This window comes from Sinocyclocheilus grahami, unplaced genomic scaffold (genome assembly GCF_001515645.1).
Source record: "Sinocyclocheilus grahami isolate Dianchi unplaced genomic scaffold, SAMN03320097.WGS_v1.1 scaffold1048.1, whole genome shotgun sequence".
Lineage (NCBI taxonomy): Eukaryota > Metazoa > Chordata > Actinopteri > Cypriniformes > Cyprinidae > Sinocyclocheilus > Sinocyclocheilus grahami.
Window position 1 is genome coordinate 326093 of NW_015506227.1, and position 27701 is coordinate 353793.

Below are 27701 nucleotides of genomic sequence, written 5' to 3' on the forward strand. Positions count from 1 at the left end.
GATTTTTTTTCTCATTTTGTCTCTCATAGTTGAGGTATACCTATGATGAAAATTACAGGCCTCTCTCATCTTTTTAAGTGGGAGAACTTGCACAATTGGTGGCTGACTAAATACTTTTTTGCCCCACTGTATATATATATATATATATATATATATATATATGAGTATGTGTGCGTGTGGTTGTACAAACACGTATGTAGTTGTTTATTTCTGGTGTTTGGCTTAGTGTTATGTTAGAATCATTATTATACTCTTATACCTTTTGCTCTTTAATATTTTGAATTGTTTTGAGCTTTATTTTTAATTTCAATGTTAAGTTTAGAAATTTTGTTGTATGCATTTGTCATTTTTATCTCTTTATTTTTTAAAATGTGTATAGGTAGTATTTATAAAATTTTAGCTTTTAGTTTTGGATCTGTTTTTAGTTGTTTTAATACTAAAATTGATTGCTTCTGTTGTCCTCATTTGTAAGTCGCTTTGGATAAAAGTGTCTGATAAATGACTAAATAAATAAATTAAATAAATCACAGAAAGTTTTTTTTAATTGCATTGAAATTTTGTATGTAGGTATATAGTTCATTCAATTTCATGCAAATGAAATAATTTTGCTTACTTTTTTTGAAGCAAATGATTGTTTGTTAATGATTGCACTGAAGTGCAGCCAATAAAATGATTTATTGCTGTAGGATTCTTATTTTTTTCATTGACATTCTCATTGCTAGTTTTACTTGATCTTAGTGCTGCGTTCGACACTATAGATCATGACATATTCATAGATCGATTACAAAACTATAAAGGTATTCAAAGGCAGGCTTTAAGATGGTTTAGATCCTACCTGTCCGATCACTAACTTACAGAATTATATTTTTTTATTTAGTGGCGGAAACGGGCTTCCATAGATCAGGGCTGGGCTACTGTAATTTTCACTTCATCTATTTGATGCATCTGATCAACAACCCCTCATTTTTTTCTGCACAGTGGCATTTTTCAAAGATGAACACCTCAGATTTACCCAACGCCAGCCATGGGGATACATGTCCTCCTGAGCCTCAGCACATGTCTCTGGCTGTGATCCTCTGTCTGGTCTATCTGCTGGGCCTTCTGCTCAATGGATTCAGCCTGTGGGTCTTCACCTGCCGCATTCACAAATGGAACTCTGGAGCTGTTCTGCAGTTTAATCTGGCTCTATCTGACGCCATCATCACTCCACTCACCCCACTGATGGCAGCGTACTTTGCCATGGATAGCAACTGGATTTTTGGGGATTTTGCCTGCCATCTGAAGATCGCCGTGCTCAGCATCCACTTTAATGGCAGCGTGATCTTCCTCACACTTATTAGCGTTCATCGATATGTGTCCGTGGTTCACTTCAACCGCTCCTCGTTGATAAAAAGGAAGATATTCGTGAAGAAGCTGTGTGCTGGGATTTGGTGTTTTCTGATAATAATTGGCATTTTCTATGGATGGCTGCTTCCTGTGACCACTGAAGAAAATCATGGGCAGTGTCTTACTATTCATCAGACAAGGTTGACAGATGCTTACTTTATTATTAACTTTGTGATTTTCTTCTTTTGGTGTATTTTACCCTTAACTATATCAGTGTTTTGCTATAGTCGCCTGGCGAGCTCAGTGTCCCGCATTAACATCAATTCTGCTCAGGGCCAATCAGTCAAGAATAAGTCTATGAGGATGATAGGGATATGTGTATTCATATTTGGCCTTTGCTTTCTTCCTCTCAATGTTGTTCGGACTATCGGAGTAGTTGTGAAAAAGTATCATCCTAGTAAATGTAGACTTATGTTGCAGTTGCAAACAGCATATTATGCATGCTATATTTTGGCAGGAATCAACTGCTGCTTGGACCCCCTCATCTACTTTTTTGGCTCACGTAATTTTATCAAAGCATTCAGAAGATCTCTTAAGGTAATAGGGGTCAGACGTAATGTTGAAAACAAAATTGAATCAGAAACAGTAAGTCAAAGTGTAAACAGAAATGTAGTTTCAGCTATCTCTTAGGCAGTGTTGGGGAAAGTTACTTTTAAAAGTAATGCATTACAATATTACGTTACTCCATAAAAAAGTAACTAATCACTGTACTTAGTTACTTTTTATGGAAAGTAATGCGTTACGTTACTTTTGCGTTACTTTTTAAATCTGCTTGCTTGTTTGTTTTTAAAATAAAAAAGTTCTATTTTTGGCAAATAAAAAAGCCTTTTCAGACCAGAAGTGAAATGAATAAGCCTCAGGCTGAAGGGAAAGTAAATTTACATCCATACAGCAGAATGCAGAAGAAGAAATTTCAACACACTTCAGCAATAAAAAAAGACACACAAATGTTTGTCTAGTAATTTTTGCTAGTAATTAGTATGGTTGACCTGGATCATCGAAGGTCAGAGGCAAAGACATTGGTTAATAGAATGGGATTAAATACATAAAAGATATTTGTGTTGTTTAACATTTAATTATTGCAGCTTTGCGTCATATTCTGAGTTGCATTATTTTTATTCATTTTGAGGAATACTGAATCTGTGCTTTTTTTTGTGAGTGAGATGAATTAATTTATATTTATTTTAGAACTTAACATGGGGACAGGAGAGCTGTCAATCAATAAATTGCGGGAAAAAAAGAAAAAGTATTGAAAAAGTAACTCAGATATTCTCTTGTAAATTAAAAGGTAATGCGTTACTTTACTAGTTACTTGAAAAAAGTAATCTGATTACGTAACTCGCGTTAGCCTACTTGTAATGCGTTACCCCCAACACTGCTCTTAGGACATTAAGAAATTGAAATGGAAGTTGCGATCAAATTGTCCGAACTCATGTCAGTGAACACGTCCCCAGAGAAGAGATGTTGCTGCAAGGGGAAGTCAAAGCTTATAAGGGTACATGAACTAAAAAAAATGACAAAACACTGTCCATTTTAATTTCATGGTGACTTGGTGCTTTGATAAGCAGCCTACTGCAAGATTACACTTAAAAAAAATGTTTGTCTTTTAGTTATTTATTTGTCCTGTAAGATCCTATTCCACAATACTGAAATAAAAAGTATAAAATATTAAAAAAATATTTTTAAGTGTAATCTTGCCGATAGTATTTGTGAACATGTTACTGGCCTCCACTGTCTTGTTGAGCACAGGCAAAAAGGATGTTTCTAGTAACAACACTGTGGAATGCATTAAGAATTTGTTAAAATAATTTTCTAAATATTTATTCTAGCCCACAAAGTAATGTTTTAGAACACGAGTAACCTTTCACAACATGCTAATGATAAATAAATGCAGCACGAAGTTTTGAAAGTTTCGAATCTTTCAGACGGTATGAATAAAATTGATATCTAAATTCATATTTTTAATTGTGTGCAGTATTGATATTTCAAATAGCCTGCGACAGTCACGCTAACATGTGAGTGAAACTAAATAAACAGAAGATCAATTTTTGAAGCTGTTTATCTCATTGTTGATTACTGATACAAGATATAAAATAACGTTCATTGGCTCAGTGTTTTTCCTATTAGGCTATTGTTATTTTTTTATCTTTGTAAATTGTAAATGTTTTGTAAATGTAACTGTACAAAGATTTTTCAAAACAACGTGCATTAAAATTTCCTGTTGTTAAACTGTTCTTATCTGTTGATTTAAGAAGCGAGTCAGTTTACATCTGTTTTTTTCCTCTGTTACTGGCGAGAACCGCAGGACTCCCGAGTGACGTCAGCACATTATTTGCGTGACGTCACGTCGGCCACAGGTAAAGCATTTCCTTTCCGTGTGGATCAGTTTCGCTCTCCCACCTGTTCACGGTGGATAGAGAACAGAATGGGGAAGATTCAGGAATTCGAAATAACTCTTAATAAAAACAAAACGGTTTATAATGCTGGCGAATCCATCTCAGGAACTCTGAAAATCTCAATTGCACAGCCAATACATTGTAAAGGTAGGTAAACTAAACAAACGACTCCAATTATCGCACACCGCAACCACCCATTGTGGTTTCATTGGATGATTAAAAAAAAAGTTTCTGAACAAGTTTACTTCTTAAAGTACCTACAATACGTGTGTATCAAACGTAAATCTTAGCCCACTGGTTGTTTTCCTAGACGTTCTCACGTTTAGTGCTTTCGCATCGAGGACTGAAACTGGTGTGAGCGAAACTTGTTGTTGCGGATCTTTTATTGACATGCCAAAGCGGAATAGTGCATAAACCTCTTACCGCTTTCGTTCCTATCTTAGTTCTCTGAAATTTCTGTAATAACCATAAACAGAGTGTTAAATGGTAATAAAAACGCTGAAATGATTGTGTATAATCCACTCTGTTTCTCGATACCTTGCCAGGTAAACTAATCGCAGTTTCGGTTATCAGTTTCAGCATTTTAAAACAGTGACTGAGAAAATTACGTATGAAGACTTATATTTAAGTGCAAGTTAGGCACTAGGACCTAAAATAGTGAAAGGAAACCAACATGTGGATGTAACGCATGAGCAGTTGCTTGGTGCTGCTGATTGTTTGCATATTTATGCATTGAGCCTTCAGCAGCGTGTTTGAGTCAGTCATTCAGACCTTGAAACATCTTTAAATTGTCAAACAAATCTTTTGAAATCGGTTTTCAATATCATACATATGCAATTTGCTGCAATACTGGTCAGACTGCTTGGTGCAAAAATGCTGTAAAAGTAGTGTATGCATCTTCTCACCCACCAGCTGTTGATACCAGCACCTGTTTCACCCAGCTTCAGTGCTCTTCAGTGCACCTCATGTTAAGGTCAGATGTCCTGACACAGCTAAGCCGAACAATGCCTATCCATTGCAGTATTTAAAGGGGTCATATGATGCGATTTCAAATTTTCCTTTCTCTTTGGAGTGTTACAAGCTCTTGGTGCGTAAAGAAGATCTGTAAAGTTGCAAAGACTAAAGTCTCAAATCCAAAGAGATATTCTTTATAAAAGTTAAGAGTTAACCACGCCTACCTAAAACGGCTCGTTCTAACACGCCCCCACATGTCTACGTCGCTATGTGGGAAGATTTACATAACGCCGCCCCAAATGTTCACGCAAAGAAAGAAGGCGTAAATTATATTCTCGCTGTAGTATTGTTGTTGTCGCCGCCATGTCGTGAAGGCGCTGTGTGCTTCGTTGTGAAAGCGAAACTACTTTGTTTGGCCTTCCAAAAGAGGACGATATTCGCTTCGTCATGCCTAGAGCTGATCCGTGCTGGTTGCTGAGGAAATACAACAACTTTGCGCTGTGGATCACCGGATCGGCTTTCACCGTGGACGAAGCGGAGTCCAGCCCGGGGTCGTCACATTTGGTTGCCGCAAGCTCCTTCGTCGAATCCGCCGGCCACGCCGTTCTCAGGCCCGCCGCCTCTGCTCACTCAAGCCGGCCTCTGCTCACTCTAGCCCTCCGGCATGTTTTTTGAACCTTAAACCGCATAAACACATTTCACTACACCAAATACACAAAATAATGTTATTTTTAGCAATATCATATGACCCCTTTAAAATATATTTATAAAATATAAAAAAATATATTTCTGGATACTTGAAGGAATGTAAGCCTTAAAGATCCCATTAATTGTGTCTTTTTTTGTGCAGAATAGGCATGTAGTATAAATTAATATGACTAGCTATCAAAAAAGTATAAGGCTTGTTACTTGCAATATGGATATCGAATTATTTCATATGCAGATACAGTACAGCTCTGGCTTGTGTATCTACATCCATAAAGCTAACGTAAGAGTAACCAGCCAAATCTATTGTCCAGGAAGACAATACAGCTACTGTTTGACTTTGGGCCTTATCTTGGCCATGGGATCAAGGTGAAATGTCTCTAAATATACATGAAAATGTCAGCCTATAGACCTATCGGCCTATTCTGTGTTAAAAATAAAACAAACAAAAAAAACCACCAACCAATGTGAACAAGGAAGCATGATTAAAAGTGTTGTTTTCACACGTTTGAGAACTGCTGTGGGCAAGGCAAATGTGATAAGACTAAAAATGCGTCAGAGTGCAGTCAAGATGATAGTGTGAAAAAACGTCACACCAGATGTAATCATCAGTTTTACAGTGATATGAGAAAGAAAGCAAGTCATGTGGTTATGTCAGTGGTTTGGGGCTGGTCTATTATTTGAGCTGAGATGTTGATGAAGAATACTCACCGGACTGGTTCGCTCACATTCCAGATCAAGGACAACAGTAATAACAATCGCACAAAGTCACCTTTACAACTTTATGGAGAAGTCATCTGACAGTATTTAAAACAATAACAGTTCTATTTGAGTCTTTATTTATTTATTTTTTGGTTGAATTAAATTACTGAAGTAATTGACTTTTTTGACCTGAGCAATTATTTTGCCCTCTTTTCAGGTGTATTAATCAATAGAAGATGTTTTTTTTAATAGTTGGACAAAAGTTTCTATCTATATCAGTTCATAATCATAAATGTCGGTTTAGTAGCACTCATATTCTGTTCAGTACGTCAGAGTGACCAGTCATGAGATATTTAGATTCCAGATGTTGTTGTTCACCCAGTTTCTTACTGGAGTCTATTCTGACATATTTCCCATGGTTGCTTATGTATCTGTGGTAACATCTCTGCTTGCTAGCACTCAGTGTGTGTCTTGGGGTTAGAGAGAGAGAGAGAGAGAGGGGGGAAATGGTGGAAATAAAGGTTAGCAAACAGATAGAATCACAAAGACAAGGATTTAAAAGAAAGAAATGGACAAATAAAGACTGCATGTTAATATCTGTATTCATTTTGGTCAGGGGTTGAGGACCTATCTTTGTAAACTATAGCTCATTGCTTTTTTGCAGATTTATTTATATAATTATTTAAAAAATTTTGTGGCACATTATTTTTCAGATTAGGTATGTTTTCTCACCATTTTAAGTAGAATTAAAATGTTCATTAAACTAGTCAAAATGTTATGCTCAATTTGTAGTCTAATATATAAACAATTAAAATCTTGTGGTATTAAAAAGGTAAAAAAAATGCAGACTGTATAAAGACAGTCTGTTCTGCAAAATTATTATCTGCATTCAACAACTGTAAAAGTAATACATGGTCAAGGACCTATCTTTGTAAACTATAGCTCATTGCTTTTTTGCAGATTTATTTATATAATTATTTAAAAAATTTTGTGGCACATTATTTTTCAGATTAGGTATGTTTTCTCACCATTTTAAGTAGAATTAAAATGTTCATTAAACTAGTCAAAATGTTATGCTCAATTTGTAGTCTAATATATAAACAATTAAAATCTTGTGGTATTAAAAAGGTAAAAAAAAATGCAGACTGTATAAAGACAGTCTGTTCTGCAAAATTATTATCTGCATTCAACAACTGTAAAAGTAATACATGGTCGGTTATTTTCAATTGCAAAACATTTTTACTGTCCCCTGTTGCTAATTTTGTCATGCAGCAAGATATATTTTTTCCCCCTGTAGCAATGACTTGAAGCAGAACATTTCTTGAGAAATGATAAGTGGGTGAGTTCACTCACCTCAATGCTATGTATGTTTTAGGCCTCCTTTGTTGATGACATATGGCTTCTGTGTTTTTGTGTTACCATGACAGTCTGAATGTTTTAATGGAACATCCTGCGTCATCTTGGTTCGAGACAATCCCAGTCATCATTTACTGACCCTCATGAAATATTCCTTTAAATAGCTGTTGTCAGGACATAATCTGAATCTCAACACAATGACGCATTTCTTGTGATAGCCTTTCATCAGTAAAAAAGACTCTTTCTTTTGAGTACTGCTTTGGATATAAATGGATATAGTTTAAAAAAAAAAATCTGCTGTACCAGTTATATATTACCCATTATTATGTTGGTGTGAGAAACCGCTGCAAACGATCAAGTATATGTGAGTGAACTTTTCCAATGAATCAAACTGAATCTTGAACACACATTTGACCAGTTAGATCAAAACAGTGATTCATTCAAATCTGGCATCACAAGTTCTGATTCTAAACAACTGATTGTCAGAAAAAAAGGATTCTCAGGTTGGTATACAGTAGTTTTCACTGACATATATAAGGATTTATCAATAATATTTTACTGGGACAGAGCAGTATTTTTTCCAGTGCTCGTGTTCCAGTAAAAAGGATCTATTATCAGCATCTTGCATCTGTCTTTTGACTGACCTATGTCTTTATTTCCTAATCAGCAATCAAAGTGAACTGCCAGGGTTTCTGTGGAGTGACCAGCAAATCAAATGACATAGACTGGACAGAGGAGGAGCAGTACTTCAGCAGCTCAGTCTCAATAGCAGATAAAGGTACACAGATGTCATGGTCTCACTCACACATTAAACGGTAGGATGATTGTTCAGATCTCTTACAGTTCCTCTCTGTCTGTTTCCCAGGCACTCTGAAAGACGGCGAGCACACTTTTCCCTTCAAGTTTCTCTTGCCAGGTGAGGCACACTTTTGTGTAATTGAGCTGACCTGTCGCTCTACATTCCTCCAAGACTTGTCAGAGATTAACCACTGTTTACATTTATCCACGGCAACAGAACAACTTAAAAAAAAAACTAAAATGTCAACTTTATATAACCAAATACAACCTATGTGTGTCGCCCAATACAGGTATTAGGAGATTAGGAGTATAGAATATAGGAGTTTTGTCCTAGTTAGATGAATGTACAATACCTTTCCAAAGGTTATTTTTTTTAAATATTTTGGTAAAAAAAAAAACTGTAAAAATGTGTTGCAAATGTTTTCTATAGTGAACTGCCAGGGTTTCTGTGGAGTGACCAGCAAATCAAATGACATAGACTGGACAGAGGAGGAGCAGTACTTCAGCAGCTCAGTCTCAATAGCAGATAAAGGTACACAGATGTCATGGTCTCACTCACACATTAAACGGTAGGATGATTGTTCAGATCTCTTACAGTTCCTCTCTGTCTGTTTCCCAGGCACTCTGAAAGACGGCGAGCACACTTTTCCCTTCAAGTTTCTCTTGCCAGGTGAGGCACACTTTTGTGTAATTGAGCTGACCTGTCGCTCTACATTCCTCCAAGACTTGTCAGAGATTAACCACTGTTTACATTTATCCACGGCAACAGAACAACTTAAAAAAAAAACAAACAGTTGTGCTACTTATGTATCTGGAAACTGTGATACATATTTTTTTCAAGAATCTTTGATAAATATAAAGTTTGAAAGAACAGCATTTATGTAAAGTAGAAATTTTTGTAACATTATAAATAAAAAAAAAACATTATGCATGAAATTTTTTTTAAAGATGGTGTGAATTCTGTTACTGTCCGTTAATTTTTGTTTGTTTTATTCACTCTCTTCACAATGTGAAGCTAAGACACACGCTAGCCCATCTAGGCTATCCCAGCTCTTATTGTCTGGAGCTGCTCAGCTGCTATTTGAAACCTCCATCTGCTGTTCCTCTATTATCTGAGACTCCCCAGCTCCCCCCTTGCAGAACAATGCCACTCTTAGAGAATCGTGCTTCTCGTGCTGTACCGTTGGCTTCTGTGGTTTTCAGCCTTTTGCTAAAAACATTGAAGCTTATTGGATAATGCACCCTTTTAAACAATATTGTTTGAAAAGAACATTGTTCCAATGCAAAAGTCCAAACTTTGATTATGAGAAGTAAGCTAATTATTAGCCTCATCCTCATTTGTTTTTTTTATTACTTCATTTATCTGCACCTGCAGAGTAGACATACAAACCTCTCTAATCCTCTCTTTTGTAGCTGCTGCACCTACATCATTTGAAGGGCCTTATGGAAGGATTATATACAGAGTTCGGGCTTTCATAGACACACCTCGTTTTACAAAAGACTACAAGATAGAGAAGCCCTTCTCTATGAAGAACACAGTCAACCTGAATGAAATACCTGGTATTCAGGTAAATGTGCTACACAGACTTCCATATTCTAAACTGGCAAAAAAAGAACCACAAACTTAAATATCTTTAATTCTGATATCTTCTTTTATCTGTGCTGTCATTTACTGCCAATGATTTACATTAACTATGCTTTTAATTATTTGCTTTGCGCAGGAACCTAGCTCCTATTCTGTAACCAAGAATTTCTCATACATGCTTGTGAAAAATGGGACAGTGGTGCTGAAAGCTAAGAGTGACATGCGAGGATATATCACTGGACAGATCATAAAAGTGTTTGCTGAGATTGAAAACAAATCTGATAAGTCAACAGGTCATGTGGTTGCCAGTCTAATGCAGGTAAGATTACACTAACTACATTAGATTATATTTTAAGAACAAATGTTTTCAGTTAGTTTAAACAATTGAGTATAGTGTGTGAAAATATTTTGGGGTCAGTAAGATTTTTTTTAATGATCAAAAGTGACTGTAAAGACTTACATTTTTACAAAAATTTCAAATGAAAATACATCCTGTTCTTTGGAACATTCTACTGATCAAAAAATCCTGAATATTAGGCTGCACAACACTGATAATAAGAAATGTTTCTTGAGCAATTTCTGAATGATAATGTGACACAGAATACTGGGGTAATGTCTGCTGAAAATGCATATTTGTGATTACAGGAATAAATTACATTTTAAAATAGAAAGCAGTTACTCTAAATTGTAAGACTATTACAACATTTATTGTTTTAATGTATTTTTGATCCTATAAGTGCAGCCTCGATGAGCACAAGTGACTTCTTTTAAGAACATTAAAATATCTTTCTGATCCCAAACTTTTGAACGGTAGTGTATATTGAGATTGGTTGTTGACTGATATGGCTATATAAACAATTGTGATTGAATATGCAGGTACACCTTTGGGAAATATCATGATAAGATTCTCACTATTGCTCATCTCTTAATTTTAGAAAGTTACATATAATACCAAGAAGCCAACATATGACATGCGGACCGTAGCGGAGGTAGAAGGACCTGGAGTTAAGGGTGGACAAAAAACTGAATGGAAGGAGCAGATAATTGTGCCTTCTCTTCATCTGTCCACTCTGATTGATGGAAACCTCATCCAAATCTGCTACTACATTCAGGTGAGTATTTAAATGAAGTTATTGTTACACATATTACATTAACATAATGTAATGCAAAGTGTGACACTTTTCTGTCCTGTGAGTATTTTTCTCCATTGTGGAGTGTTTAATAATATCTGGCTGTATTTAATCACTGGGAACATGTATATCAGAGAGATGCATTTTATCAGAAGTTCATGCAAATTGCATTTGGTATTTCCTCCTTCCTTCCTCATGCAGAATCTCATCTGCATGTTTGTCTCTGCTTTTCCAGGTCTATTTGAAATACCCAGAGGTATCATTAACTCTTCCCATTTACATTGGAAGCATCGCAGTGGATCCAACTCGGCCTTCCGCCTCCCGGTCGGTTCCACCCATGCCAGCCCCACGTAATAACCCCACCCCTGCTCCTGCCCCTTCTCCTGCTGCTGCTGCTCCCGCCGAATGTGGCCCACCCAGCCTGCCACCACGTACAACCCCAAAACCTGCACCCAAACCCAGGCCTCGTAGCACCTACGCATCCCTCAATGTGCTTCCCCCTGATCTGTACCCAGAACTCCCAGGTGTGGCTAACTACAACGGGGAAATGCCAAAGAGTCCACAGCATGAGTCTGGTTCCCAGGCTCCAGTGTCTCCCAATGCATTCAGCTACGCTCCTGGACTCAGCTTCAGACAGAAACAGAGCTCCAACGGCCCATCAGCACCCCCCTTCACTTCATCCACCAGCCCTCAAGACAGGAATGCAATGTCCTCTTCATTGAGCTTGCCTCCAAACTACAGGAGTTCACCATATCCACATGGTATGACATGGTTATAAAATGTATTATAATTGATTATAAAAAATTCAGTATTCCTCAAAATGAATAAAAACTGTCAAATGCAAACTCAGAATATGACACAAACCTGCAGTAATTAAATGTTAAATAAGACAAATATAATTTATGTATTTAATCCGATTTTATTAACCAATGTCTTTGCTGCTGATCTTCTATGATCCAATTCAACCATACTAAGCAAAAATGACACATTTGTTTCATTTTTGTTATTGCTGAATACTGTGCATAGTGTGGAACTTTCTATTCCTGCATCATATTCTTCATGCAATTAGTTTGAGCTTTTAAAAGTAATTTTCCCCAACACTGTTAATCATATATTGTATATCATATATTATATTTAAAATGAATTAAAATTCGTTTGTTTAAAATTTTTATTTGAATTATTATATTTAATTGATTGTTCATTAGGTAAGGCGATGTTACCTGGTGATTAATTTGATTTCATTTCTTTTGACAGAGGCTCCACCTTCTTATGACGATAGCTGCAATATATAGGATGTCTCCCAGCCATACGAAGAAGGGAGAAAAACATTGAAAATGTTCATAACACTCCTGTGACTTTATAATAAATGCAGACCTCAAGCACTTTTGAACCAAATGTGTACATATCCAAATTCTGTGTTCTTACAATGTCTGTGCTCTCAAGAATGTGATATTTAACCTAAGAGGTCAGCTGATACAATACTTCAGGTGTGGTTTGACCGCTATTATGCCAAACAGTTGGAAATGAGTAATTTTGCTTTTCATTTTTGTCATTTGCAGATGATCTGTAAAATCGATCTGCCTCTTGCAAATATATTTTCCCACTTGTTTTTAGGGGTTTCATCATGGAAGAGTATTAAGTACTCTTTTTATTATTAGACTGTTGCTTGTTTTGTACATTTGTGCTTGCAGTCACACAACCACCAGGGTAAATTTTCTTCTTTTTTTTTAATCAGCATGTTCAGGCTTTGTTTTTTATGTTCCTGATAAGCTAAAGATGAATCCAGTTCGATTGAAATTGTAACTTTATACTATGTGTGGATACACATGTCCTCAAGTCATTATACAAAACAACTGAATATTTCGTTCAAGTTTTGTGGTATTTAATGATTAATTTCTAACTTTAATAATTAATTTCTGCCTTTGTTAGTATTGCACACTACTTTTTTTTATTTGAACAGTGATTTACATTTATATGTAGTGTACAGATTAATAAAAATGTTGAACTGAAAAAAACCTGTTAAACAGAATGAAAATTAATCTTTGACTTTGACATGGATCTTTGATAGGCTGTTTACGTTATTCTTTACTTGTTGCACAGGGCAAAGTTCCATTAAATCAACTGGAGGGTTAGAAATCATCAATAGTGGCCGTAACTCAAGCTTTATGTGTACCATAAGAGAAATTATACAGTTCACCCTTAAGTGCCAACTGCCACACATTAGAAAATGTGCATGTGAGACAGCAAATTATATAATAACTTTTAGTGTGGTCAGTGATTAAAAAGGAATTTCTATAGGTACAGGCATGCACACCGATTCTTGGGGCTCAACTTGTTGAGGTGCAAACAATATTGTTTTTTCCCCAATAATGTCTTAATTTATTGCGATATACGTGTGATACGTGACACTTATGCTTATGTTTCGTACCGAGAAAAAAACAACAACAAAAAGTTCACGAATGGTTTATAGTGGGCCTAAGGTCTACACATTTAGCAACTAAACCCAGATAGTAAACGCCCCCCTGACCAGTAGAGAGCGCTGTACGGTCACATGACAGTCGCAGCAGGGTGCGTGTAGCAGGGAAGTGCAGAGAAGGAAGACAAGCCTCTAAACTTTCGGAATGAACTGAGTTATTTTACAAAAATGCAAACCATCATAAGTTAACGGGTAAGTCTGTGCAAAGCAGTCATTTTTGTGTCCCACGCCGAAGGTAGTTTATAGTTACATGCTCCGTCTAGATTTGTGGTGGTGTGGCTGGTGCCAGGCGCGTCTGTTAGCTACATTGTTTCATGTTGTTCATTGTAATTCCGCCCACAGTGAGTGCTGCGTCCGACATAAACATTAACAAATGCTGTTCTATTCCTCAGTTAATAAGACACGGGAATCACGAGTTTAATAGGCTGTCATGCCTTTTCAGCAATGCAAAGAAAGTAAAATTGAGCGTTTTGGAGGGCCGAAGAGACAGATTTGTTGGATGTGTCTCAAAATCTAGTGTGATGCCCAGCCAGCCAGACAGCATTTGATGGCAAAAATGTTCTAAGTCGGCAGTTTACTAGATTTTGAAACTCAGCCCTTCAGAGCGCGGTTGATACATTATTTCCTCGCATCAATACCAGTTATAATACATATATATATTTTTTTCAAATCAAATCACATGTAGAATCGTTTAAATTGCTTTATTTCTCTCATTTTATATAAGTAATAATCATTTAAGCTCCAATCATACAATATAATTTATATTATGACTATATATTTGTACATATTTTTTATATTTAATTTGGTCTCACATTTATTTTTTTTTACATTAAATATATGATTATTATAAAACATGCGAATATGATCATATTTTAACACTGTAAATTCTCACAGAGGAAGGAACTTGGAGGTCTTCTTGGATTGCTCCAGGTTCCCCCTGCCATGGCCAAGTCCAAAAAAGGTGAGTTCATTGATTTCAAGGTTATTATTCATAATGCAAGTTCAGGCTGGTTAATGCATCCCATACTACAAAAGCATCTGGTATTCTTTTTCAGATTTGATTGATGTATCAAGTGTGAAATGCACATTGTTTTCCATACCTTAGTGTTTTTCATATGTGAGACCCTGGAGCACAAAACCAGTCACAAGGGTCAATATTTTCGAAATTGAGATTTATACATAATCTGAAAGTTGATTAAATAAGCTTTCCGTTGGTGTATGGTCTGAGATACAACTATTTGAAAATCTGGATATTGAGAAAATCGCCTTTAAAGTTATCCAAATTATGTTCTTAGCAATGCACATTACTAATTTTTCTTTACTTAATATCCTAATGATTTTTGGCATTAAAAAAAATTGATAATTTTGACCCATACAATGTATTGTTAGCTATTGCTACAAATATACCCGTGCTACTTATGACTGGTTTTGTGCGCCAGGGTCACATATTTTATCATGCTGTGGTTGTAGGTATGGACAGCCCTGCGGACCCACCGAGAAGAGGCAGGAAGACCAAATCCCTTGGTGCTACTCCAAAAGTTGGTAAACAGAGTGATCTAGACAGCACGAAGAGCACAGGGACCGGCTTTCAGCTACTTTCTGGCCATACATCCCTCAAGCTACCAGGTGAAAACATCATCTCAGGAAATCATGGCTCTATCCAGCAAGATAAACAAGAAGCTTCAGAAACACAGAGTTCAGAGTCTGGTAATGCCGCCAAGAGCATCCCCACTTTGTCCTCACCTGCAGCCAGACAGGAAGGGGATGCCCAGAGAGGGCCGGAGGAGTTTAAAGCTGTGAATCCTGCTCCGCCACGTTTGGCTTGGAAAACCATGGTTAGACCAGCACCAGCTCCATCTGCTCTGAAGGTAGCCTGCTGCTTGCTTATGTACTGTCTAGTTCATATTAATGAGTCAGGAAAATGTGGAAGGCATGGATTTTGATGATAACCTAAAATGTGTGTGTTAGGGGGACTAACGGACATTTCTGAACATGGTTGGATATTTATACTGATGCATAGTCAAATTCAAAGAGCCTGAGACAAAAACAGTTTTATGGGTGGGACGCCCATAAATTATATTTCTTATATATAAGTAAGAAGTCAGTAAATTTTTTCTTATTCTCACCAAATACAGCAAAAACAGTAATTTGTAAAATATTATTACAGGTTAGAATAACTGTTTTCTATTTTTATATATATTTTAAAATGTAATTTATTCCTGTGAAGGCAAAGCTGAATTTTTAGTAGCCATTATTCCAGTCTTCAGTGTCACATGATCCTTCAGAAATCATTCTAATATGCTGATCTGGTGCTCATTTCTTATTTTTTTCCTCCACAAATGGTTGTACTGGTTAATATTTTTGTGGAAAACATGATACAGTTTTTTCACAATTCTTTCTAATTCTGATGATTAGAAAGAAAAAAAACAACATTTATTCAAAATAAAACTCTTATGTAACATTGTGCATCTTTACTGTGACTAGGAAACAATTGAATGTATCCTTACTGAATAAAATCATTAACTCTTTAAAAGTAAGGTAGTTGTTAGGTTTAGGTATTGGGTAGGATTAGGGATGTAGAATATGGTCATGCAGAATATGTGCTAATAAACAGCCAATGCATTAATAATAGGCATGCTAATAAGCAGCTAGTTAATAGTGAGAATTGGTCCCTATACTAAAGTGATACCAAAATCTGTCCAAAGAAGACTTATATATATGTCTGTTTTTATTAATGCAACAACATAGACAATGAACAGAGAGAAAAGTGTGTATGAGAGAGACGTGGAGTCCTCGCCCACACAGCATCTCAGTTTACCTCAGGAAGTCAAAGACTCAACACAAACAGGTGGGAATTTTTTTAGCTAAGAACTTAGTTGCATTAAAACCTCTTTGTTTAGAACACAAGAGAGTAAAACCAATTGCATGCCCCTCTGTTTGTATTCTTCTGCAGCCTCCAAAAAGAAGAAAAGAAAAATGGGCTTATATAATTTTGTTCCCAAAAAGAAACCAAAAGTGTCCAAGAAACCGAATGTCTCGTTGTCCTCTTCAAATGAGCAGGTCTGATATCTCACACATTAGACTACTTCCGCATGTGTGACATGAAGTCATTCATCTTGGCCAAATCTTGAACATTCAAGATCTTTGTTTCCAAACCCCGCAGGAGGATTCACATACAGCTGGCTCCAAAGGTGGGCAGATGTCCATTGAAGAGGCATTCAAAAATAGAGTTAATTCTGAGAAACCAGAGAAGCAGACTTCAGCGGCTGAGAGAGAAACTGCAGCAGAAGCGCATAAGAACAAGGAAACGGAGGACCTTCAACAAGGCCACGCTGAAGAATACACAGAGCTGCCTCTACATGCTCTGGCTCATGAAAGCATGTTCACGGCAATCCCCACAGGTAGACTAGATATTATCTGCACCTGAAGACAGTAGAATTGAAGTCCACTTCTTGCTTGCTTATGCATTTCATACTGCCACCTCATGAAATGTGTATACTTCCTATCTGTTTGTTTTCATACAATAGGTTGATCTCAGAATGAGCAGAGGCAGGTTTCAGACAGAGCATTCTGACTTTGTAAGACAATAAGACCACATGGCAACATACATGCAGACCCTTTGTAAAAATAAACAACTTTTTGTTGCATATTGGCTTGATTTAATATGGTTCGCTTGATTTAATACATCATAATAAAAGAAATGGCAGATTAGGGAGGGTTTAGTAGCCTAGGATATTCTAGTATCAGAGGGCTAAAACTGTAAGAAAACCACCCTCAAGTACCTAAAGTGAACTTAAGTGTTTGTGTTTATCAGGTTTGCCGGAGGATAAAGAGAACATGGAGGCTGATGACATGTTGGAACCTCCACTGTGTAGCTGTCGCATAGAGGCTCCGAAGAACCAGGATGTAGTAACTCTTGCTGAGGGCAAGTGCATGGCTGTAGAGAGTGTTGATGGAAAGGTAGAACATGTGTCATGTTTCAAAACATGAGTCTGTGAAAGGATAACAAAATGAAATCATTAACTACATTCACACCACTGCAACAGTTACATTCACACAGTAAATGTAGTATATGCTTTTTATGTATGATAGCATTATACTAATGTGTTTGATCAGTAAAAATTTGAATCAATTTCAAGAAAGTATTAAAGAAATTTTTTTTTGTGTGAATACAAGTTTTTTCCCCCTCTCTCTAGCTGAGTTTATGTCGGAAGGTGATTCTGAAGCAGCAAATGATGCGTCCCTCTCTGAGGATTCCATTGCTGGTGTTGTGCGAGGATCATCGTGCGGGCATGGTGAAACATCAGAGCTGCCCAGGCTGTGGTTTCTTCTGCAGGGCTGTAAGTACAACAAACATTAGCTTTCAAAAGTTGGTGGTTGGTAAGATTTTTAAAATGTTTTTTAAAAACCTGCATTGATTTAATTAAAAAAATTTTTATATCTGATTTATCTGTCTAATCCAGGGGACGTTTATGGAATGTCAGCCAGATGGGAACATCTCTCACCGCTTTCACCGGAGCTGTGCCTCTCAGATCAGAGGTCAGGTCTACTGCCCTCACTGCGGTGAGGAGGCTAGTCATGCTAAGGAGGTCACGATCCCCAAACCTGACTGTGCAGTGCCAACAGCCGCTGTGCCCGCGCACAAAAGAGACACTGCCTTAATGGAGTAAGTTTAAATCAGGGCGTTTGAAAATATTTATCTGTACCTTTTCCCATATCTAATATAGTGATGTGTTTGCTCACACTGGTTATGTTGTGGTATATCTGTTATCATTGTGTCTTACAGCAGGGCTAAATTGGACTCTGTCACTGTTGGTGGAGTGATAGACCCTGCTAAAGAATCACTGGAAAGCGTTTTAAATGCACTCGAGGATGGGAAGTAAGGATCTGTGACCTGGTCCTGTACATCAGTGATGTCCTGATCCTATATCATTAAATAAATGCATTAGATAGCTTATTTGACTCTTGATGATTTGTGGATTTGCTTTGTTGCCTATAGTTTAAAACAAGAATTGCCTATTTTTGAAGGTATAAGAAATTCAAGCTGCCCCCAAAGCAGCTTTACTTCTCTGCAAAGAGAGGAGAGCTACAGAGGATCCTGCATATGCTGGGTAGGATTTTTCTCAAGAAACCAGTCATATATATATATATATATATATACATACACACATGCTGTATTAGATGCTTTATGATTGATAACTGTTACTGTTTTGATGGTAATCAGTGGAAGGTGTGGACCCAAATTTGCGGATGGACAGTGAGAAGAGGAAGACTTCCTTGCATTGTGCTGCTGAGGAGGGACATAAAGAGATCTGCCATATACTAGTGCAGGTACTGCTTACGCTAATAGCACACATTCACATTCAAAAATGATCTATATTTCTTAATATACACTACCATTCGAAAGTCTAGGGTCTGTAAGTTTATGTTACTGAAAGAAGTCTCTTATGTTCAGCAAGGCTACTTTTTTTTTAGAATACAGTAAAAACAATATTGAGAAATATTAATATTTTAAATATGTATTATTATTATTTTAGTTGTTTAATGTAATTTATTCCTGTGATGGCAAAGCTGAATAATTTCAGCCTTCAGTGTCAGATTATTATTCAGAAATCATTCTAATTAGCTGATTTGGTGCTCAAGAAACATTTTATTTATTTATGATAACATTTGATAACAGTTGTAATAGAACCTGATGCGATTACTTTGTATAACATGGGTATTAACTTTAAATTCTTTTTTAAAAATTATTTAATTTAATTTATTATGTTTTATATTTTATTATTTTTTTAATATTCCATTTTCCATGAGTACATCCAGTATAATATGCTCTTATTTAATATTGAAGTTTAGTAATATAAATGTTTTCTTTATCTCGATAGGCTGGTGCGAACCTGGACATGTGTGATGCAGAGCAGAGAACTCCTCTGATGTATGCCTGTGAGAACAATCATCTAGAAACAGTGAAATACTTATTGAAAGCTGGTGCTTCTACTGGGCATAAGGTACGATAGCCAGCCTTCATCTGTCAATCAACTGTGAAATACAAAATGTTTTGCTAGTTATCTCATGCTACCCATTGAGTTAATGAGGTAGTGAAATCCCTAAGCCACTGTATGCCATGTGTTCAGTATGCAAGGTATTTGCATGATTAAAATGTAGTGATTTATGCCTTCTTCACAGGATATGAGAGGCTCTACATGTCTTCACTTGGCAGCCAGAGGAGGACACACAGGTGTGCTGCAGTATTTTATCTCCATGCCATCCATAGACGTCAACTGTAAGGTAAAAATGTGCATGAGTTTGAAATATAGAATATACATTTTTGTGTACATGCCATATTTATTTACCCTTAAATTACATTTTAATTTGAGTTTTGTGAGGATGTTGTAAAGAGTTTTTGACAGCAAAACTACCCATTCTTAGATGCTGTATGGATACTGGAGTGCTTAATAATTGAAGATTATGGGTCTTCTTCTTTTGGTCAGGATGATGGTGGCTGGGCTCCTCTTACCTGGGCAACTGAGAACATGAATCTAGAGCAGGTGAAGATGCTGATCTCAGCGGGAGCTGATGTCCAAATAAGAGATAAGGTCTGTGAGTGTTTCATCTCAATATTTCTGCTTTTTGATGCACTTTTTTCACCTTGTTTGTTCAAATCAGACTGCTCAAATGCATTGCCTGCAAATAATTGCATGTTGAATGATCTGATTGTAAGTCAGTTAATAGATTTCTGGCTGAACATGTACACTACCAGTCAGAATATTAGTAAGTTAATACTTTTATTCAGCAAAAAGGCATTCAATTGATTACAAGTGCTCTTCTTTTGAACTCTATATTCAGCAAGGATCCTGAAAAAAATTAAGCTGTTTTCAACATTGATAATAAAAAGAAATGTATTTGAGCACCAAGCCAGCATATTAGAATGATTTCTTTACGATCATGTGACATTAATCTTACCATTCCCAAACTTTGGAACACTAGTGCTTATGTATGATAGATACAAAATTGAATTTTGCTTGTGGTCTGATGTGTTATCTAGGAGGAGAATGTCTGTCTCCACTGGGCAGCATTCTCTGGCTGTGATAAGATCGCTCAGCTGCTGCTTGACAAGAGATCTGACCTACATGCTGTGAACATCCATGGAGACTCACCGCTCCACATTGCTGTCAGACAGAACCAGCTGGACTGTGTAATGTAAGTGTAGAACAAAGAGAGTATACCTAGATAACTGGGAGCAAAACCCTTTATGAGCACTGAAATATAAAGGAACTATTCATGGTCAACCCAAGGTCCCTTTAGGGGAAGTCAGTTCACTTGAGGCCATCCGGGTAACAAACTGGGTTTCTCTGTAGGCAAAAGACATACAAGTACAGCTCAAATCTGCTTCAGTGAATGACATTTCCAAAATATATTGAGCATTACAGTGTCTCCAATTATTTTTTCTAGTTACCTTTATTTCTATAGCACTTTATACCAGAGATAGGAAAATATCAGTGTCAATTATGGAAGGTAAACTATAGAGAATTCAGATTCAATTCAGACAAAGGTTTGTGGCTGAAACTGTCAGTTGTAAAAGGACTAATCTTAAGCTTTGTCTCTAGGCTGTTTCTGTCTCGAGGAGCAGATGTAAATCTGAAAAACAAGGACGGTGAGACGCCTTTGAACTGCTGTAGTGTAAATTCCAAGATGTGGACAATCCTCAACACCAATAAGAAGCTGACAGATGCTAGGAGAGGCAGAGACAGCCTTAGAGAAAGACTCCTCTGCAGGTAATGGAAGAACACTAGGCTTAAATCGTTCTGTTTTGCAGGGTAATATCACAGACAGTATTTTGTTACATATTCTTTTTCCAAGCATCTTGTAGATGCTTCTACAGTTCTTATGGGTTTAGTCTGTTTGTTTTCTGTCTCTTTATGTAATCGCCGACAGACTTGATGATGGTGAGCTCAGATCTCGGTTTTTGAGGCTCTTTGTGCATACAAATATCTTACTGTATTATTACAATTAATGTTGTAATTGTACAATTATTATAATTAATTAAGAAATGTTTGAAAATATAAATGGATCCTTCCTGCTGGCATGCTTAAGCAAAATATAAACACAACTGTCTTAAAACAGTTTTTCTTTGTGAGTCCAATGCAATATTCCAAGCCCCCACACAGAGGCTAATATATTTCTGGTGGAATATTTTTTTATAATAATGATATAATAATTTGTGCTGGAATAATTTTTTTTCTTAAAGGAGACATATTATGCCCCTTTTTACAATATGTAATATAAGTCTCTGGTGTCCCCAGAATGTGTCTGTGAAATTTCAGCTCAAAATACTCCACAGATCATTTATTATATCATTTTGAAAATTCCTATTTTGAGTGGAAGCAGAAACATGCATGTCTCTTTAAATGCAAATAAGCTGCTGCTCCCGCCCCCTTTTCCAGAATAGAGCTGCGCCATTACAGCTTGTACCTGCTAAAAAAACATCTGTTTTGGTTCTGATTATCATGTTTATCGCGCTGAAATAATGCGTTTTAAACCATATGAGTTTAAACTTCTGATATACGGTTTTCTAAGAGCACACATCCAAAGCACATGGACAGAAAGCGGCTGTCACAGCATGTGAGTACTAAACTAAGTTCTCATTCACACACAATTTTATGTTAAAAATACACATGAGTTACAAAAAACAGTTGGTTATGTCTGTGAAGGTAAACAGCTGGGAAATAAATCGCATGTTTATTTCAGATCTGTGTGGCAGCAGCAACATACAGTAAATAAATCAATAAATCCACTGCTCTGTTGTCTCCTCTGAGGCTGGGACTCTAAATAGTGTTCTGTGCTCATCTGTGCAGTCAAAGACAGAACAGTTAGCAAGTTCTGCTCAAACTTTCGCCATGGCATTAGAACTGGTATCCCCTTGTTGCTTGCAAAATCAAAATGCACCGTGGGTGGAAACGTACAGATTAAGGGGCAGTAATATTATAATGAGATCCATTTGCCACATCACCAAGGGAGCGAAATCAGACGCACTAGTTTTCTCAGACACTTGCAGAAAAAGGCTTAAGAAAACAAAGTTACTGGGTTCATCTTTTTCACGTTTCCGGAGACCTGATTATAGCACTTAAAACCGGGAAAAGTCAGATTTTCATGATATTTCACCTTTAACAAAAACTGTGAATATTGATATTAAATTAATGATCTGCTAATGATTTTATGATTCCAAAAGTTTCAATGCACGATCCTCAATACAGAATGGAAAATGAAATAGAAAATAGAGTCAAATAGAGTTACGTTAGTTTAATATATTAATTGTGGGCCGTAGCCCTTTGGTGAAGAACCACTGATATGTGACCCTGGACCAAGAAAACCAGTCAAAAGGGTAAATTTTTTTAAATTGGGGTTTATACATCATCTGAAAGCTGAATAAATAAGCTTTCCATTGATGTATGGTTTGTTATGATAGGACAATATTTGGCCGAGATACAGCTATGTGAATATCTGGAATCTGAGAGTGCAAATAAAATCTAAATACTGAGAAAATCTCCTTTAAAGTTGTCCAAATTAAGTTCTTAGCAATGCATATTACTAATCAAAAATTAAGTTTTTATATATTTACGGTAGGAAATGTACAAAATATTTTCATGGAACATGATCTTTACTTAATATCCTAATGATTTTTGGCATAAAAGAAAAATCTATAATTTTGACCCATACAATGTTTTTTTTTGGCTATTACTAAAAATATACCGAAGCGACTTAAGACTGGTTTTGTGGTCCAGGGTCACATATACAGTATTACTTTTTACTGTCTTTTTTAAAGTTTGTTGTTAAATGCTAACTAATTATTATTTTAATATTTATAATACACAAAAAGTTGCCCTTTTTGACAAAACTATATAAAAGAATAATTTTTGGCTTCTGTATGTTTTGTAAGCTAGAATTTGCTACTCTCTATTGAAACTGCTATGAATCTCAAGTCCATGTACTGTACTGTACTGTAATGCAGTATTTATCTTGAATTAATCAGATTCAGTACTACATCTTTTCAAACAAGATTTTTGCAGCTTCGGGTCCATACTGAAAACCAGTGAAAACTGGCTACAGCTGAATCAATATTCCATTCATTTAGCTTGACTTCAAGAAATTTAAAGTATCCACACATTTCTGAGTCATCATTCTGCTCCTCTTTGCGCAGCTTCAAACGCAGCTGTCGTGCCCATGTGCGACTTAGAGTGGCCTTAAAATATATTGAATGTTTGGCACAGAATTGGCACAGTGATTGTGGGACTGTTGTGCGTTGTGTTTCAGAGATGTGTCCCGAGGCTATGAGGACGTCCCTGTGACGTGTGTGAATGGGATGGACCATGAGCCCTGTCCCAGTAACTTCAAATATGTTCCAGAGAACTGCTTTACCTCTCAAGTGAATATAGATGAGAACATAACACACTTACAGGTAAGTTAGAGTCGTAGTGTCAAAAGCCATAACAAGGTTAATGCTGTTATTACAGCTTTATGAAATGCTTGTCTCTATCTCTCTCTCTCTCTCTCACTGGAATAGCACTGCAGTTGTAAAGATGACTGTGCATCAAGCAGCTGTATCTGTGGCCAGCTCAGCATGCGCTGTTGGTATGACAAGGTAAGATGCTACTAGTGCTAAATTATTCATTTTAGCAGAATGAATGACATGGTAATAAAAGAGTGACATAAACAACAGATGTTGCCAATCCCAGCTCTCACAACATATTATAATAGTCACCAACCATGAGTGTGCTGTGTATGACCATATGATTAGAGGGGGATTTGTATAATGATTATTATTAAAATTAGTAGCATTTATAATTTCTTGGTGCGCAGGATGGCCGCTTGTTGAAAGAGTTCTGCAGGGATGATCCACCCTTCCTGTTTGAGTGTAACCATGCATGTTCCTGTTGGAGAACGTGCCGAAATAGAGTGATACAGAATGGCCTTCGGTAATATAACTAATAGATGTGTTATTGCATATTCCCTAAATATGTTGTAAACTCTAAATTTATGCACTTACATTTTTCTCACAACTTTATAATTTTCTGGTCTTTAGGGTCAGACTGCAGGTGTTTAGGACTGAGAGGATGGGCTGGGGGGTCCGAGCACTGCAGGATATTCCTGAGGGAACTTTCGTATGCGAGTATGACCCTCTCTTTACATCAGTTGCTTTACACATATTAATAAAAATACACAAAAATTAACACAAATCCACAACAATATTCAAAGGCTTTATAACTTTTCCCAGTTGTTTGTTATTTACTGGATAGGAATTTCTTTGCTCATAGTTTCTACCCAGTCAATTTTTTAGGGCTTGGCACAACTAGAAAAAAAAAACGTATTTTAAAAAATCCAGGTGTCGAAATGGCACTTTTAAAATTATATATCTAGGACAGTAGGAATCCTGGTTCTTTAAAGACATTTTTTTATATATTAATATTAAGTTATAATAATATGATATTATGTAAACAAAAACTTTTATTTTGGATGCGATTAATCGTTTGACAGCACTAGAATATATCCATCAGTTGCTTTGGATTTTTTAAAAATCCTTTTGCTATCTTGAGGCTTACTTGGAAGTTTGCTGAGGCCCATTTTAATTGGCTATTATTATAGTTGTCTCTTCATGTTAACCTGGTGTTGAATTATTTTAACATGAAAACATTATATGCAGCATATTAAGGAAGCTATGTCTGCATTCTAAAGAACTCTCCTGCTGACTCCAGTGTCAAGGATATTAATTTAATGCTAAATGTGCTACGAAAATGAAAGCCATTAGGGGAATCATCAATTATTCAGACGTGATTAATATCATGCTGTTTCTTTCCAATACTTGAGCCCTGAGGATTTTTCTCTGTGTGCAGGTTTGCAGGTGAAATCATTTCAGATGGGGAAGCTAATGTTCGGGAAAATGACTCGTACATGTTCAACCTAGACAACAAGGCAAGTTTAGAGGTTTGTCTTGTTAAAATTGTGCTAAAATGGTAAGATTGGCATTTTCGCAAGTGAATGCTTTTCATACATGTCACCTTCAGGGGGCGCTAATGTATATTAAAATGTGAATGGAGCTCAAGCACACGTCGTTTGGATAGTGTATTTAATGCTGATTTTGTTTTTCTAGGTTGGAGAGGTCTACTGCATTGATGCCCAGTTTTATGGTAATGTTAGTAGGTTTATGAATCACCTTTGCGAACCCAATCTATTCCCGGTGCGGGTGTTCACCAAACACCAGGACATGCGCTTTCCTCGAATTGCACTCTATGCAAGCAAGGCTATTCAAGCTGGAGACGAGCTTGGGTAAACCTTCGTAATTTTTTCCAGCTCTTTTTCCCCCCCTCATTGTTAGTTTAATTTATCCACACATTTGTAATCAAAGTAATTCCCCAGGTTGCTTGAATTAAAACAAATTTTCTTTTCTCTTTCATCAGGTTTGACTATGGTGATCCCTACTGGCAAATCAAGAAAAAGTACTTCCGTTGTCAGTGTGGCTCTGCAAAATGTAGATACTCTGAGACTGTTATTCCAGGCCAGAACCACGCAGACAGCTCAGTCCGAGCGCTCAGTGATCAGACCATTGCTCAGGTGGAACACATCCAGTCAGCTAACACAGCTATAGCAATAACTCAACCCTGAGCCCTGCACACAAACAACAGGATATGCTGAGACCTTTTGCGTATAAATATGGTTAGGAATGCAGTGCATTTCCTGAATCTCAGCTCCAAGGAAGGACAATTTATGCAGAGATACAGCATCATTTATTATTATCATTTGAGGGCATTTGTAATAAGACTTTTAATCAAAGGTGTTTTGGGCCTTTTTTTTTATCTGAATGCATGTCTCACAAAGTTTTTATCTTAAGATGATGGTGAGGCTCTATCATTTTATGAGATATAGGCACTAGCATATTAGACTTTTATAAATTTTTAAGCATCAACTATTATATACTTGGTATAAAAAACAGGCTTTTTAGTTGATTATCATAAGCAAAAAAGAAAGTATTAGTAGAACAGATGGACAAGTTCTGCTGGCTTTTTTTTTTTACTCCATGTCTTCTCAGGAGCAAAGATCAGGGCTGTTTTCTAATCAGTTTTTCCATGTATTGAAATTTCACTAAGAAATGGTTACAGAATTTTAAATATCATGCCTGTGAAAAATAAAGCTTTTAGTGATGTTTTTTATTTTTTTTTATTAATTTGATTATCTGTAATTTAGCTGTGACCTGTCAGTCTTTCATGCTGGACAAGTCATGAACACACATCAATATACAACATACAAAACATATCAATTTGTTTATGCATCACAGGGATATATATATATATATATATATACTTGGCTCAAAACAAATTGCGTGCTTCAGTGAAATTCAGAGTGTGCTTACGACTACAAATATTGATGTAAAATATTGACATAATGACTGAACAGATGTTTTTGTGCATTAGTTTTTGCCTGTTTTTTTGTACAGAATATCCAATAAATTCTATCTATCTATCTATCTATCTATCTATCTATCTATCTATCTATCTATCTATCTATCTATCTATCTATCTATCTACAGATGTTTTTGTGCATTAGTTTTTGCCTGTACAGAATAACAGATTATCCAATAAATTCTATCTATCTATCTATCTATCTATCTATCTATCTATCTATCTATCTATCTATCTATCTATCTATTCAGGTTACTTTGATTTTTTTTCAGAATTATTTGATTAACAGAAAGTTCAAAATAATTAATATAAGTTCTTTAGAACTTTGTTAATCATATAATTCTGAAAAAAAAAAAATCAGAGAAACCTGAAAAATCTAATGTGGGTTCAACAAAAAAAATTCTTATTGATAATAATAAAAAAATAAGAAATGTTTCTTAAGCACCAAATCAGCAAATTAGACCGATTTCTGAAGGATCCTGTGGAGCAAAGGCTGCTGAAAATTCAGCTTTCTCTTCATAGGACATAAAATGTAGAACAATTATTTTAAATTGCAATAATATTTTGCAACATTCTTGTTTATCAGGTAAATTAAGCATTAGAGACTTCTTTCCAAAACATTAAAAACGTACTAAAACGGAAGTGTATACACGTAAAGTATATTCATATATACTGTATGTACAATATTTTGTTGTAGTATTTACAAAGTGTTGTATTTATTGGATATTCTGTACTAAAAACAGGTAAAAACTAATGCGCCCAAAA

General features: G+C 36.2%; 3 protein-coding genes across 4 annotated transcripts; all 3 read left to right on the forward strand.

Moving 5' to 3' along the window:
- The first annotated feature begins 993 nt into the window (after window positions 1–993).
- LOC107566118 (P2Y purinoceptor 4-like) lies at window positions 994–2016 on the forward strand. The gene has a single exon (XM_016251491.1). It carries the CDS (start codon window positions 994–996, stop codon window positions 2014–2016), a length of 1023 nt encoding a protein of 340 aa, XP_016106977.1.
- A 1735-nt stretch (window positions 2017–3751) lies between these two features.
- On the forward strand, window positions 3752–12993 carry LOC107566126 (arrestin domain-containing protein 1-like). Of its 2 annotated transcripts, XM_016251503.1 has the most exons (9): window positions 3752–3929; window positions 8167–8187; window positions 8740–8829; window positions 8917–8967; window positions 9711–9865; window positions 10019–10201; window positions 10818–10994; window positions 11248–11773; window positions 12267–12993. In XM_016251503.1, exons 1-9 carry the CDS (start codon window positions 3812–3814, stop codon window positions 12302–12304), a joined length of 1359 nt encoding a protein of 452 aa, XP_016106989.1. In that variant the 5' UTR covers window positions 3752–3811; the 3' UTR covers window positions 12305–12993. The 2 variants fall into 2 exon arrangements, with proteins under 2 accessions (XP_016106989.1, XP_016106990.1); XM_016251504.1 differs by lacking the exons at window positions 8740–8829; window positions 8917–8967 and adding an exon at window positions 8365–8415 and having other exon boundaries at window positions 8167–8277.
- Window positions 12994–13526: 533 nt separating this feature from the next.
- LOC107566127 (histone-lysine N-methyltransferase EHMT1-like) lies at window positions 13527–26786 on the forward strand. The gene is made up of 24 exons (XM_016251505.1): window positions 13527–13680; window positions 14383–14449; window positions 14959–15356; window positions 16237–16336; window positions 16442–16548; window positions 16652–16889; window positions 17303–17448; window positions 17685–17828; window positions 17952–18154; window positions 18275–18367; window positions 18517–18599; window positions 18713–18819; window positions 19371–19493; window positions 19672–19773; window positions 19977–20081; window positions 20531–20685; window positions 21093–21260; window positions 23797–23941; window positions 24047–24124; window positions 24343–24458; window positions 24566–24652; window positions 25374–25452; window positions 25631–25806; window positions 25938–26786. Exons 2-24 carry the CDS (start codon window positions 14431–14433, stop codon window positions 26140–26142), a joined length of 3177 nt encoding a protein of 1058 aa, XP_016106991.1. The 5' UTR covers window positions 13527–13680; window positions 14383–14430; the 3' UTR covers window positions 26143–26786.
- The last annotated feature ends 915 nt before the right edge of the window (window positions 26787–27701 follow it).

Excerpts from the sequence above, each read along its gene's own strand:
- LOC107566118 (XM_016251491.1), top strand. The coding sequence starts at position 994 with ATGAACACCTCAGATTTACCCAACGCCAGCCATGGGGATACATGTCCT.
- LOC107566126 (XM_016251504.1), top strand. The coding sequence starts at position 3,812 with ATGGGGAAGATTCAGGAATTCGAAATAACTCTTAATAAAAACAAAACG. Across the intron at positions 8,278-8,364 it reads AGTCTCAATAGCAGATAAAG|GCACTCTGAAAGACGGCGAG; the intron begins GTACACAGATGT and ends TCTGTTTCCCAG. Across the intron at positions 11,774-12,266 it reads GAGTTCACCATATCCACATG|AGGCTCCACCTTCTTATGAC; the intron begins GTATGACATGGT and ends TTCTTTTGACAG.
- LOC107566127 (XM_016251505.1), top strand. Across the intron at positions 16,890-17,302 it reads GTTCACGGCAATCCCCACAG|GTTTGCCGGAGGATAAAGAG; the intron begins GTAGACTAGATA and ends TGTGTTTATCAG. Across the intron at positions 19,494-19,671 it reads GTGCTTCTACTGGGCATAAG|GATATGAGAGGCTCTACATG; the intron begins GTACGATAGCCA and ends CCTTCTTCACAG.